This window comes from Protopterus annectens, chromosome 8.part1, assembly GCF_019279795.1.
Source record: "Protopterus annectens isolate FY-2018-M chromosome 8.part1, PAN1.0, whole genome shotgun sequence".
NCBI classification, from domain to species: Eukaryota; Metazoa; Chordata; order Ceratodontiformes; family Protopteridae; genus Protopterus; species Protopterus annectens.
The window spans coordinates 281,366,713-281,382,446 of record NC_056742.1 but is presented as its reverse complement, the minus strand read 5'-3'; the positions used below and the strand labels follow the sequence as shown (position 1 = coordinate 281,382,446).

Below are 15,734 nucleotides of genomic sequence, written 5' to 3'. Positions count from 1 at the left end.
TACAAATGTCATTATTATTCTGTCTAAACATAATTAATATCCATTATGGCAGGTATCATAGCTTTGAGTGCTGCTTGATTAAGCCTGACATGTATGTGGATGCAGCTGTGTCTGGCAGCTGTTGTGTGTTGCTGTTTTCGTCTACGGGGGGCTGTGGGTTGCGGTTTGTGGTCGAGGTTTCCTGGTGCTTTTATATTGGGAGGAGACATTTGGTGTTTTGGCCTGGATGCAGGGGAGGGGGGGTGGATGGAAATGCGATTTGGGATGTTTTGGCAGGGAGTGATTTGTTTGTGCGTCTGCTGGGTGAGAGGTGGGAGGGCTGGAGGAGTGTGTTGTCTCTTGCTGTGGCGGCTTGTTGGGAGTCCCCCCTGATCTGTTTGCTCTCCGTTCTTTTCCTGGCTGCTGCCTCAATGAAAGTGAGGGAATTTAGGCTTGAAGTTGCAGTAAAGTGAATCTTTGCTTCAGGTGCATCGCTAGCTTCTGGCATGCAGTACACAGACACATTAACAGAAACAGATGCTCCCAGGTTGCTATGGTAACGGATACGATAATGCTTAAAAGCTCTGAGGAGCCTCCCAGATGATTTTTGGCAATGACATTTTTGGTTTTAAAAAAATACATAAAAGGTTTTTTTTAAATCGCATGTACACATATTAATGGTCTCCCACCAATTCGTTTAGCTCATTAAGTTGATACTTGATAAAACGGAAAAAAAAAGACACACACAGTAGTTATGTGGTGTATGATTTTGGAAAATCTGGACATGGGATGTGTAGTCATATGGGATGGAGCAGTCTGCTGAATTTAGATATTAAAGACAGGATTTAATAACACGGGCTTGTGTATAACAACACTACTGTCTTAACTTGTCATAAATGACATACACTACACTGAACATCAAGGGGAAGCATGATGATTTTCTCATATAAGTAAATGTGCATAACAAGTCATGTAATTGCTTTAACTTGAATTGTGGTTTTGTAATGCATCTTGACCATACATAATACTTAAACTGTTACCAGGGTAACTGCTTTAGACATGACATCAAACTGACAAAGTTGTTCAAGGGAAACAATAGAAGCCTGAACTAGGAAGGTCACAGAATGTAACAATCACATTCTGAACAAATAGTATTAAATTGACAATAATCACTCAGTTTAACCTTTGTTGACTACACAGAATATAATGTTGCCATTTAAATCTAAAAAAAACTTTCAGTATATGCCATAAAATGGCAATTTATAAATATGGAAAGGGAACTTGTAATCATTAATCACAATAAGTGAATTTGTTGTTTTTAACCTATAACTTCACTCATTTTTCTAATAAATGACAGATATGAAAATCTTTATGTGTAGGAAATGGGGGGAAGAGGGATGCACTGATAATTAAAATGCACTAACTTAAATCAATGTTTACATTAAACAAACTTGATGCTTTAAGTAAGTTAGCAACAAAGTGATTACTTAAATGCTGGTAAACAATGAAATACAACTTCTGACATATTCAGTAAAATGCATTGTATTATAAACATTAGGTATAAATATTATTACCATCTATTTATATTAAGTAATAAGTTTTGAAAGACTTAATCAAGAAAGGTTAATATGTTAAATAACTGTGTGCTATAATCTTTTACTGAGGTTTTATATATGATACAGCCTACTTTACTATGACTGAATTGCTTGTCATCATTCATGTAAATATTAATTGCTTATACAATAAGACATTTATATTGCATTAGAATTCTGTTTAATCTACAATAGTACTACATCTGTTCAAATTAATATAAATATTGCTTATTACTATTACAAATATTCGCCATATGATAATTCAATTTATAGAGCTCAGATGTTCTGGATTGTCAAGATATGAGTGATAATCTGATGGACTTAGGTTTATCCATCAGATTAGGAATGATTTTCATTCCATGGCTAGTGCGGATCTTAGTTGTGTTAACATTTATTAATTTAAATTTATTTCACAAAAACATTTTTAGTATGCCTGACCAAAACATTACTTTATTGGTAAACACTCAAAGTATAAAACTGATAATTTCCTTTAAAGGCTCAAACATATACTTTATAGTTATCAGAGGAAAATGTTTAATAATCACAATAAAACAAAAAATACATAGTCTAAATAACCTAAGATGGATTTATCTTTAAATACCAATGGCTTAAACAATCCCTAGCAAGAGATCAAATCTACTGAAACATTTTAAACTGAACAAAGCACAAATTGTTTTCCTTCAAGAAACTAATTTCAAAACAAATGACAATTACAAATGGAATACTAAGGAATATATGATATTGGTGCAATCCACTTGTAGGACAAATACAAAAGGGGTAACAATTTTATGGAAAACAATTGTCATTAACCCAGAAATGATTTACAAGTATGAAGAAAAAGAAGGTCTTATGGCATAAGTAATAGTTAAATATAACAAAAGAATATGGACAATAGCCAATCTATACTGGTTCCCAGCCATTGGATCAAGAACTGTTAAAAGACACTTGGATTTCATTTCCAATAATTATAAAGGCGACAACATTAGAAGGAGATTTTAACTGTATATTTGATATTTCTGAAACTACAAATAAAAGACCGCTGCGTACATCTTCTGTATCAAAAGCTTTAAACAAGTGTGTAGAATCATTTCATCTTGTAGATACCTTCAGATTTAAAGAAGATAAATCTTTGTTGTTTTCCCATCAAGATTGCAGATTTGGTACCCAAACTAGAATAGATAAAATATTTGCTGCCCATGACTTACATTCTAAAATCATTAATTTTTCAATCACCCCCTGCCCCTTTTCAGACCACAATTTACTGATACTAAAATTTCAAAAAGGATACAAACCATTAATCTTTAACTCCAGAATTCCAACATATATAACTAAAATTAAAAAGTTCAAACCCTGGTTATTATCTGAATTGCAGTACTTATTAGATATTAATTACACCACAGAGATAAATAAAATAATGATATGGGACTCATCAAAAGCTTACATGTATGGTAAAACCCTAACTTAGCATAAAAAAACAGAAAATGGGATTCTGAATTATTAGATCTACAATCCAAACTTGTCAGTAAAAGCTGAAAAAAATCAAAATCATTTGGAGATGAAAAAGAAAGTCAAAGTATTAAACAATAAATACATGAAATTCTAACATAAAACTAGTTTAGCTTTAGAAAAACTAAAAATTAATACCTTGGCCATTTCTCCCAAATATCTACATAATTTATCCACAAGAATCAAAATACAACCAAAAGCTAATAACATTAAAAGTATCTTCCATGAAATGAAAGGGAAAAATGTCTCAGATATGGGTGACATTCTTGATGCCTATAGAAATCACTATATGGAACATTTTCAGAAAGAAAATATACATATTGATCAATTAAATCTAGATGAAAAAATGTTCTAATATAAAAAAATACCAGAAAAATTAAAACTAGATCTGCAAGCACCCATACCCTACAAAGAAATTACAGATACAATAAAAGAGGGTAAAAATAATAAAACTCCAGGTATAGATGGCATAATTATGGAAATTTATAAACTTTTTCCTTCAAAAATACTATCCCTCTTCCATAAAACTCTATTAGAAATTCAGTCACAAACTTTAATACCACCCTCTTGGAGATATTCCTTAATCACACCAATTCTAAAGGAAAACAAATCCCCAAACCTCTGTACCTCATATAGACCTACATCATTATGAAATAATGACTAAGATATTTATGACAATATTAACGAACAGAATGAAAATACAACTATCCAAAACAATAAATAATGATCAAACTGGATTCATATATCATAGACATACACGACAATATTAAAAGGATAATTTCTCTTATAGATTATATTAATAAAGAAAATAAAGCAACTCATAATTGGCTTAGATATAGAGAAAGTCTGATTCCCTAAATTGGGACTATTTATTTAAAATTCTGGTGTTATTTGAATTTCCTCCTTCCTTTGTTCATCTACTAAATAATATATATACAAATAATTTAGCGTATGTTAAGTTAGGTCGTTTCACCTCTGAATCTATACATATAACAAAGGGTACTAAACAAAGATGGCCCATGTTACTTATTCTATTGCTTTGGCTATTGAAATATTGGCAGATTCAATATGTAACAATACAAAATCAAAGGAGTAGATGTTTACAAACAATACAATTCTAAAGTAATGCTCTTTGCTGATGACAACATTATCCAATACAAAAGAAACATTAGAAGAATTAGATATTTTAATTGACACATTTTATAGGACTTCAGGACTCCATTTCAATAAATCAAAATCAAAATTTTTATTTTTAAATTAAAAAAAAAGAACTGTAGATGAAGGGGAATCACATTACAGGGAAACAAGAATCTACCTTAACATATCTAGGAATTGAGTTATGCAAGGATAATAATGAATTGGTCTCAAAACATACAATAATATTATCAATACAATTAAAATCTCTGTGGAAATGTAGAACAAAATAATATTAACATTTGAAGATAGACTACAGTTAATAAAATGGTTTTACTACACAAGATTCCATATACAGCTTTGGCAATACAACTGTTACCAGAAAGGAATATACTCAAAGAAATAAACTCGTGCCTAATAAATTTTTTGTGGTTTCCCAAAAGAAACATAATAGCTTTAATACATACTACACCATGGAAACAGGGAGGATTAAACTTTCCTGATATAGAAACATATATAAAAACATCAATATCTAAAACAATCTCAGACTGGATAAGTCCAAATTATTCTGCAAATTGGAAAGAATTACTAACTGTAATATCAATAAATGAATTTGATTTACAAACAAATTTCAAACAACAGATAAAAACAATTTGCCATGGCACATATTATGTATTAGTATGCAATATAACATAACTAAGCCCACTAAAACTCATATGATTAATTATTACATTGACTCATTTAGGAAAATTATTAATGCAAATATAGATTTAAAAATCTGGTTTGATTTTTTTAACACCATTCATAGTTACAAAGAGCTGTCCACATAAAATATACAGAGACATACTTAATTCCTGGGAACAGAAAGGATTTGTTTGTTGGTTTCAATGCATCAAAGAACTAAAAGTTCTGGATATGCAAACAATAGAAACAACATACAAAATTCCACAACAAGATTGGCTAGCTATGCAAAGCATTCTGACGTATTCACAAGATTTATGCAGAATAATTAGTAATTCTTCATTTAAAGAAATACCTAAACTTACGAAATACCTATATGAAATCATATATAATGATTATGACATGGGAAAATAGTATTTCGAAATATTACAAGATATTGATAAATTATAAAACATACAAATCCTCATGCTGGAATTATATAACAAAATGACACTCGTTACAGCTAACTGAAGAAATCAAATCAAATATTTTATTATCAATAAAACATACATCCTTTACACAATACTGGAAAGTTTTTAATTGGAAATGCTTGCACAGAGCATTCTCAACTCCAGATAGAATTACTAAAATGAATTCTTCCACAAAGGGAATATGTTGGAGGTGTGAGCAAATGCACAATGCAGACTGGAATCACATTTTTTCGACTATGCTAAAATTAAGCCATTTTGGAATGGTATGAAAAACGTTTTACAAGCTTTATTTAATGAATCATTTAACTTATCTAAACCTCTAGCATTATTAAATGTGTACGAAGGTCCTCACCTGAATTAGTCAAATATGTATCTAGTTTGGACAATACTTGCAATCTCAAGGAAGTGTATAACAAGAAGATGGAATACAAACACAACACCGACTTTGGAAGACTTCTACAGCCTACAGAAGACCACAGCATTGTTGGAAATTAAAATTAAAGAATTAAAGATTTATCCTAAGCCATTTATTAAAAATCCATGGAAAAAAGTCTCATCATTAATTGACACTTTACAGTAACTGAACAGATACACTCTGATAACTGGACTGTTATATCTATAAAGTAATTGTACATATTGAACTATGTTACAGTGTCAGGCCGATGTAAATAGTGTACAGTTATTTAAGATGTTATATACAAATACTATAGAATTTATTCAACTGTATTTGAAAAATAAAAAATTTTGAGAAAAAATCAAATATTCTACAAGCAGTTTCTTATAAAGTTACATACACCTATATTTGGCCATTTGATCATTTTCTTATGTGGACTAAACAAAAAGTACTCTGTGGGACCATTTAACCATACCTCTTGTCAGCATATTAGGTGAGTCTCTCACCTACAGTTATACTTTCACTTTATGCATGAATTATGAAAATCCATCTGCAAAACATAATGGTTGCCATTCAAATGAAATTTTTTTTACCTTTCCACACATCTCCTCTGCACAGTCTAATGGTGTATACTGACGTTTGTTTCTGATGTGAACTGATGCACCATAAAACAGTAGAAGCTCTACAAGATGAAGATGACATCCTTTAACCGCTTCATGCAAAGCTGTATTTCCCTGATTGTTGGCAATGTTAACAAACGCTCCACTCTAGAAAGCAAAAATAAAAACTAGCCTTCATGATAATCAATAAATGAATAAATGAAAACTATGAGTCAACAGTCAATTCCTGAACAAACAGAAAACACACAATGTTTACTTAACCTTTACACATCAGTAGATGCTAGCAAATTCTGCAACAGGTGCTGAATGACAAGCAACTCCCCAAACAAAAAAATAAATAAAATAAAAACACTTTGTAATAAGTCCAACTGCTCGTTTGAAGGTAAACTCACTGTGGCAATTACCAGGGCCTCTTTTTATTACTACCGCCATCCACTACCCAGTCCCAATGTTAAGGCAGCCATGGGTTTCACAATCTGGTCTTGCTCCAAATTTAATTCTTCTCTCATCCATATTAAGAACCATATCATGTAACTGACAAGATATTCTTAATAGGACTATTATTATGTCATCTGCTGTGCTACTGAATAAACACCACCTTGGATAGGACTACTAAAGATATAGACACAAAGCTACAAAGGCCTGCCTACGTACTTGAAAGGATCACTCAAATAGAATTATATCCTCCTTCCTTGATCAGGAATTAAGCTTTCTGCAGTAGACAACTATCTGAGTGCCCTCTTCCACTATCCTCCGGATAGTAAAGTTTTTTTCTTTGCACTCGTGCTCTGTAGTCACACCCCCAATGCTGCATGTCAGTCTAAACCTTTAGGTCATGCCAGGGTATGTACCCTGCCCCCTTTATCACCCATTCACCAAGTAAACAAATCTTGTACAAAAAGAAACAGAACACAGAGATAACACACAAAAATGAAGTAAAGTATATACCTGCCTCATTTAAAAGAAAAGAAATCCCTCTACAGTCAGAAGAAATAAACTAAGCACTGGAGATGGCAAAAGGAGGAAAGACCATCTAAACAATGGATATGGCAAAAGGGTAGATAATAAGCATTAAAAGAAGACTTCAACACTCATCAATGGGTATGTTAATAAGTTATGTACTTAACCATAATGATAATTCAAGATGACCTTTGTTCATTCTTTTCAATCAGGACTTAGCCACAGGCTCAAGTCAGTTCAGCACCAAGATGTTATTCAGACCTCTCAACTCCAACCACAATTACAGCTCAGAAAAGTCATATACAAGCAAGAAAATACTGCACAAATATCCTTGTTCACAAAACAGCAAATACATAAATCCCCTCCAAACCTTCATCCACACAGGCAGTGGGAAGAAGTGCATTTACGTTAAGGAAGATGGACAAATATTACCTAGCTCTGTTCCTATGGTAAGTACATAACTATCGTATCTTGTCCATCCTCTAACAATCAGGCAAGAGTCCCTATCTCATCCTCTTGGGTGGAATTAAGAAAGGATCCCATATATGACAGTAGCGCAAAAGGAAGATCATATACATCTTATACTGTTTGCAAACTTACTCAGAGAAGCCTGTGTTGTAGTCATATAAATTTCATACAGTGAAACATTTTAAAGCAGGTTTTAGAAGATGCCACTGACCTAGCTGAGTGAGCAGTAGGTTTGGCTGACAGAAGCTGGATGAATTTTTCATAGTAAATCTTTATATACACCGACAGCCATGAAGAAAAGGTTACCTTGAATACCAGAGTTCCCAGTTTCTTTGTAGTATAAGAAGCAAATAACCGGGAGGCCTTCTGGTTGATGTGTGTTCTAATTAAATAAAATGCAGCTGCCTGTAAACATCCAAGCAGTGCAACATGCTCTTCTCTGAGTATTTCTAGAAGAAAAATACAGGCAAATGGATACATTTATTTAAAGTGGTTTGGTGGATAATGTAGGTTTAGGTCACAAGGAAGTAACAGTCCAAATGACATAAGTGCAAAAGCCATCTCTACTAAATATGCATAATGGCCCAAAGAAAGATTAAACTGGTTTCATTGTCCTACAAAATCTTCATCAGTATGACATATGTGATTTGGGTTGTAATATGGATTGTTTTTGCTTTGGCATTTGTTTTTGTATCTTAGAGTCTAGGAACAAAGCTGCTAGAGACCTTGTTAGTATTTCTGTAGTACTTCTTAAAACACTATATATTTGTGGTGAGCAAAGTAAACGGGCTCTATGCACACAAATCACGGATCTCGGCAATCCATCTTTCTGAACTGTTGCTAAGAAGGAAGCTTTCTAAGAGAAAAACTTAGAATCTGATTTATAACTGGCTCAACAGAAAACTGAGTTAAATTTCCCAATTTAAAGTACAGTTCCCAATGTGACAGAGTCCCTAAAAGCAACTGCACTGAGAGGTTCCCTTAAGAATGGTCTTACATACCTTGAGCATAGCTAAAAAGTTCTTTTGTACTCCCCCCCCCCCCCAACAAAAAAAAAATTAGATAATGCAAATAAATGAAACATAATGAACTATAAGTTAGACTCAAATCAAAGATATGGAACAAATAGTGTAGCACATCAAAAACTAGAGCTGAAAGCTGTTCCCTTAGAACAAACCCAAATCAAAACACAAAGCCACTTTGTCCTTGCATGTCTTCTCAGTGGTTTGTTTCATGGCAGAAGCAATGAATTGGACAATCCAAAGAGAGTAAGGAGGATACCTGGTCAACAACTAACCTCCCAAAGGAATGTGTGTTACTTAAAAAAAATAGAATGTGTGCTACAATGAAGAAGCAATTGGAGTCTATGATCCATTCCCAAACCTATCCTGCACAGCTGCAGTACAAGGAGTAATAATTAATTCCTCCCTGTTTGCTAGGTAAACACCCTGGGGAATGAGGAAAGATCCTGCTCTCTGCCATTTGAACTCTTTCAAATTCAGTTTTTCTGATTCAGATAAGTCTTAGGTTTAAGGCCCTTGCACTGACAGGGCCCAAAAACACTTGTATCTGGGAGTGCAATGGGAGTACAAGGCTGGTCACCAGAGTTATCATCTGCCTCATGAAAAATTATAGTACTTTGGTCTGCAAAACAAGCAATGTCCCTGACAAACAGGCACCACTGATGCTGAGAGGCTCATTAAGGCCAGTTTGGGAGACATCAGTTTCCTCAATGCCATGAACTCAAAGACCAGAGACAGCGAGGTGTCCCAAGGAAGGTGGCAGCAATGCCAACTTCAAGTCCTTGATTCTGTTGTCCAGTGGTGAAAAATGACTCGGAGCAACTAGAACTGACAGTACTGTTGTCAATGACAACTGGCACCAAAGGGAATCTTTGCAGTGCTACAATATCACCAGTCATTATCACTTAGACTATGACTGACATCAGTGCATGAACCTTATGAGGATTCTCCAACCTTACCAAAACTCACAGCACAGACTTGCGAAAATGGCAAGGAAGAGGATCTGGGAAATGCAAAAAGTTGTTCTCTCTTCAAACAAATGATATGGAGGACACAAATCCATGTTAATCTGGCCATGATTCAATGCTGCTATTCTACTGCAAACAAAATCCACCATGACAGGGTGGCTCTCAGGGGGAGAAAAAATTAGCTTGCAGACACAAACTTAGCCAGAGGAAGTCTAGGGAAAATTAGTTTGCCTAGGTCCAATTCCAATAAGTAAGGCATATTGCCTTTTCTAAAGAAACTTTACCAGCAGCAGCAGCAGAAGAAAATGAAATCCTGGAAGTCCACTGCTGCCAGAAGAGGACTCACCTTCTTCATGCCTAGACTGTTGGGGAGATAACAACAATAACAGACTGCAACCTTCTTGTCTGCAATGCCTAAGAAGGATGCTTCCTCAGAAGAACAGACCATATTACAAGAATCTTCCTTGCTTTTGTTGCACTTCTCTTCATCCTTGGGCTTTTGAAACGCTAAGCAAAGAAAATGATTCCCCTTCTTCCCCTGATAGGTAATGGCTCTTTCAAAACAGATTTGTTTCCATGGTCCTTTTATTAAAAGTCCTACATAAATCATAACGTTTGAGATACTGGGCATCCTAATAAGTTACACACAATGTGCAGATCAGCTAGGTAGGATTTTAGGCACAAGTGTTTACATTTTTTGAAGCCAGAATGGGAATCCATATCGAAAAGTATATACCAGCAGCAAAGCAGTATCACAAAAAGTGATTCTACTCTAGTAACAAATACGTCTGTCAACAAGAAACTTGAAATACACTAATGGCAAGGACTTTTACTGGCTAGAATCGATAAATAGTCAAAATCAACAACTAAAAACAGCAATAAAGCAATACTCTGGAGCACTGAAAAACAAGAATGGAAAAAACTGCTTCTCAAGTGGAGGGGCAGTTAAATCCATAAAGATCAAATTTCAGTGAGAATATGGAAGGGTCTTGATCTGAATTTGTAGAACTCTACTTGAAATATAGTCAGTAGACTGGAATTACAGAAAGAAAGAAAAGGAAAGACAAAAGGCAAGTTTCAATTGCAAAACAGTGACTGTTTAACACCCAAAGGAGTTCTGGAAGCATTTCTCTGCTGTAATCTGGAGAGTTGCTGTGGAGAGCTGGTGTCAGTCATGGAGGACAGGGCATTGTGGAACTGGGGGAAGGGATGAAGGACTGGATAAAGTCTCCAAGACAAGATAATTTTTTTTCCTGGAGCCAAATCTTGATGGTTAAAGAGGATGGACAAGATCACCACATACAGCCATGAGCTACCACATAGGTGGTAGTCTACCTAACACCGAAAGTGTGATAAGAGACCTTGGGGCACAGGTTTACAGTAGTCTCTCCTTTGATAATCACATCACCACAGTAGTCAGGGAATCCTTCTACATGGTACACCTCAACACAAAAGGTTTCTCATCCAGGAAAAAAGAGGTCATTGTTCCCCTCTACTCGTCACTCATTAGACCCATTATAGAGTACATCGCCCCTTTTGGTATGTACCTCACAAGACATCTACAACAACTGGAAAAGCCGCAGAAATACCTCACAAAGAGGATTATTGGCCTCAAACAGATGCGCTACGCAGACCGTCTCAAAAACCTCCAGCTTTACTCCGTCGCATATCGCCTACTCAGAGGCGATCTCTGCCTAACATACAAAGCTATGTCAAACCCACAGCTGTTGGACATGCTCCACTTAAAGAAATCCCAATCCCTCCGAGTTACACGTTCTAGGGACCTAAACATTGTCACTACAATAAACAGAACATTCTGGAGGGATAGATTCCTGTCCCAGAAACTTCCCATACTCTGGAACAAACTACCTATCGATATCAAACAAAGCTCCTCATTAGCACTCCAAGAAAAATCTTGATGATTGGATGGGAAATAGGAAATTCACCCCAGGGATCACCTCTGTGGCTCTGCTCGACAGGGGCACATGAAAATAATTTTCTTGGGTGGCGAAAGCCAGGGTACCTTTTTGGCTAGCTAACTATGAACAGAAGCCTTTATCAGTGAACAAATTATGGAAAAAATTAAAAGCAGAGATAACAACCTGTCATTCAAAAAATCCGTAGGAAGACGTAAAGGCAAGGGGCTCAAAAGCTGATACCCAAAGCAAGAGATCCCAAAGGAGACTGCTCTCTATCTCCTCTGAAATCATACTTCAACAAATAATACTTTGTAAAGATGTAAAACAATGCTTTAGTGGCTGCAGCAAAGCAGTCCAAATACTAAAGCAGAGACATATCTGGTGGAAGTGCACTTCTTAGTCGCATTGTTCATCTGGAGATTAGCCATCCAACGGCAAAATCAATGAATGTAACATGGATGGACTGTTTTAAATGCAACTCCAATACGACTTTTGAAACAAAAAAGAAGTTAAGTACTCACAATAACATTTCATCTTTGTTGCCCATTTTCATTCTTCCTCAACAGTTGGGGTCTGATCCGACCTTTGAATCCAACTTGGCCATTACTGTAGCTCGTGGTAACCAAAAAGCTCATGAGCTCCTTTCTCACCCATAATGCACCAACCCCTAACATCCCTCAGATCTTGTTTGCTGAATAGGAAAAGGTAAGAAATGTTACGTAAATTGGTAAATAAAGCCATTAACTGGAGATAAATAAAAGGAACAGAGGTGTCCTTATAAACTCCTGTTCCCAAAGAAGTCATTTGTGAAAAACGTACAGGGTTGGTGGGAGAGGGGATGAGGATGAATGAAAATGGACAACACAGGTGGAACATTACGATGATACATAATTTCTTTATCTGATTATGTAAATTTTCATTTATTCCTCAACAATTAGGACAGAATTCCAGCTACCTGAAATCCCAGGTGGACTCTAAAGAAGGATATTCCTGAACAAGGTTGAACCAAAGGTGCTCTTCCCTCAACACCAGATCTAGTTTATAATGAGTAATAAAGGTATGAGGATTAGCCCAAGCAGCAGCTGCACATAAATCATCCGTGGAACGTTTGGATACAATCACTAATGAAGTTGCCATGGATCTAGTCGAGTAGGCTGTTAAAGGTTTTGGTAATGAAATATCTAATTTATTGTAGACAAAAGATATACAGTCGGTACATCATCTTGCCAAAGTTATTTTTATAACTGATCTACCTAATTTGGCAACAACAAAGGAGACAAATAGTTGATCAGATTTTTCTACATTCTTTTGTCCAATGTAAATAGAAATGTAACTGTCTATGAATGTCTAACAGGTGCAACATATAATCTCCTTTGTTTTCAAATTTTGGAAAGAAGACAGGCAGATTAATAGACTGGTTGATGTTGGATTCTGACACCACCTTAGTAAGGAAGGATGTTCTTAATGTTACTCTAGCCCTATGAAAAATCAAGTAAGGAGGTTTGGAGAACAATGCTTGAAGTTAAGAAATTCTTTTACCAGATGTAATAGCCATTAGAAATTTAGTTTTCCAGGTCAGAAATTTAAGATCAAATTTTGCTGCTGGTTCAAAGAGGGGATGAGTTAAGGCCTGCAATATTAAATTCAAGTCCGATGGTGTAGTAGGGTCTTTATAATGTTGTCTCATCAAAAGGCTGCCTTTCAAGAAGGCCTTACAAAGCTTAGATGAAGCCAGGGAAGAATTCTCAATTCCTATATGGAAGTCAGAGATGACTGCCAACTGAACTCTAGTGGTTGAAGAGCTAGTTTACTAAAAATTTAAGGACACACTGTACAGGGGCCAAAGAATGGTCAATACATTTCTGACGTGCCCAAAAAACACACCTCTTCCATTTACTTCTGTAAAGCTTCCTCGTAGAAGCTTTATGTGAAGATAAAAGTATATGATGGATGGGAAAGAAAGCATAGGTTGTCTGGCTATTAAAGGAAGTGGAGAAACCATGTTGTCAGCTTTAGGTTTGAGATATCCAGATGAATCATTCCCATCAGGTGAGACAGGAGGTCTGGAATCAGATCCAGAATACAAGGTTGGTAGACTAGATGAGGCCAAAGAAAGGAGAACCAAATCTGTTGAGGCCAGTAAGGTGCAATGAGGATGACTCTGCTCTTCAACCTGGCAGCTTTCTGCAGAAACGTGAGGATCAAGAACTTGATCTGATCGAATCCACCACCAGAAATACCTCTTGCGTGCTTGAGTGATTTTTACATGGACTGGCATGTTCATAAAGAATTTACCATCGAATCTCTAGCATCTACTGAAGCATCTTCATGTGGAATCTAGCTGAACTAAAATCGTGGCTACTGACGCTGACACTGACCCTAGGGCTTGCAGAATCAGTCATGCTGAAAATGGTTTACTGTGAGTTATCTTCTTGACCTGGAAACTGATTGTCTGTGCTCTTGCAAGGGGAAGAGAAGCAGTTACTGATACTGTATTGAAAATTGCTCCTATAAACTCCAGCAGCTGAGAAAGCTCTGAGATTTGTTGTAATTTATGGTAATTCCCAGAAGGGAGCATGATTGGAGTAACTGATCTCTCGGTCTTATCAAAAGATGGCTGATCGAGGTGGTAATGAGCCAGTTGTCTAGATACAGAAACACTCAGAATCCTTGCAGTCTCAAGTGAGCTGCTACCATTGCCATCCATTTGGTGAACACTCTGGGGACTGTGGTGAGACCAAAGGGCAGGGCTGTAAAGTGGTAATGACTGGCTGCCAATCAGAAGTATAAATACCTTCTGGATCTTCTCTTCATTTATCTGTGATAGTATGCATCCTGAACGTCCACTGAACACATCCAGTTCTCCTTGCTCAAAAAAGGGCAGAATGGACTGAACTGTGACCATCTGAAACTTTGTGTCGACCTGACTTGTTCAAGTTGCTGAGATCCAAAATTGGTCTCCAGTCCCCTGTTTTCTCTGACACTAAAAAGAATCTTGAGTAAATTCTGGGTTGTATCTGGTCTAGTTGGACCTCTTGGATAACTCTTTCTAGCAGCTTTTGTATTTCTAGTGTTGCTGTTTTCCTCTGATTGGGTGGAACATCAGGAAATTTGTATGAAGATGGTGGTGGAAGGGAAAATGGAATTATACAGCCTCTGGAAACAATCTCAAAGCTCCTCAGAGGGGACAAAAAAACATACTTCTGCAGCAGAGAGAGAGTCTTTCCATTTTTCTTGCACCTGGAGAGTGTATCCTTTACTTTGGGGCCAATTAAAGAGGTTCCTTTAAAGGGTGCATTGATGAAAGAGGACTTGAAGGGCTCCTCAAAGTCACATAAGTGCATCCAGGCATGCTTCCTAATAGAAATGCCTGAACCTGCTGCCCCTGAGGTACCCTTAGTTGCATATCAGCCTCATCGAAAAGTTTAAAATGGACTGTACTATCATCAACAGTGAGGCCACAGAAGCCTGAGTCTCAGCAGCAGTGGTCACTGAAAGAGAATATGACAATTTTTTCATCAAATCTCTTTGCAGTCAAGTGAAATGTACCAGGTAGTTCAGTGGCCTTACAGCAAAGGTCACTGAATCATAGACACTTTCCAAACTTGTCCAAAGCCTTAGACTTCCTATTAGGGGGATGAATAGCAGAACTCTGTTCTGCAAGTTCCTTCTTAGCGGCTGCCCAAATGACCATAGCATCCACAAGTACTCCCTTACTCCAAAACTCCATTCCTGCAGGTGGTGCCAGAACCTGATCCAGTCTCTTAGGGATAGGTTCAACAGTCAGGTTCCTTCCACGCCCACCTAGAGATCAAGTCAATGAGCTTGCCACCGGGCAGAGTTAACCCAGGAGGTAGAAAGGCCAGATCCAAACGCCTCAAAGAATACTGATTCATCCGGAGAAGGACTGTGGGAGAACCAATTACCTCTATTTTATTTATTTACTTATTACTTGTTTAACATTTGTTAACCAGAAATGTCCGACTGAACATGAGCCCTTTTTCAGTGGAGGCCTGAGGAA

The 15,734-nt window shown here is 36.3% G+C and overlaps 1 protein-coding gene across 1 annotated transcript in view; it reads right to left on the bottom strand.

Moving 5' to 3' along the window:
* Positions 1–15,734, bottom strand: part of ANKRD27 (ankyrin repeat domain 27) — a 1,716,109-nt gene that overhangs the window by 167,011 nt on the left and 1,533,364 nt on the right. Inside the window, exon 25 of the mRNA XM_044081882.1 lies at positions 6,350–6,523. Within this exon, the coding sequence (XP_043937817.1) occupies positions 6,350–6,523 (174 nt within the window). The remainder of the gene's footprint in view (positions 1–6,349; positions 6,524–15,734) is intronic.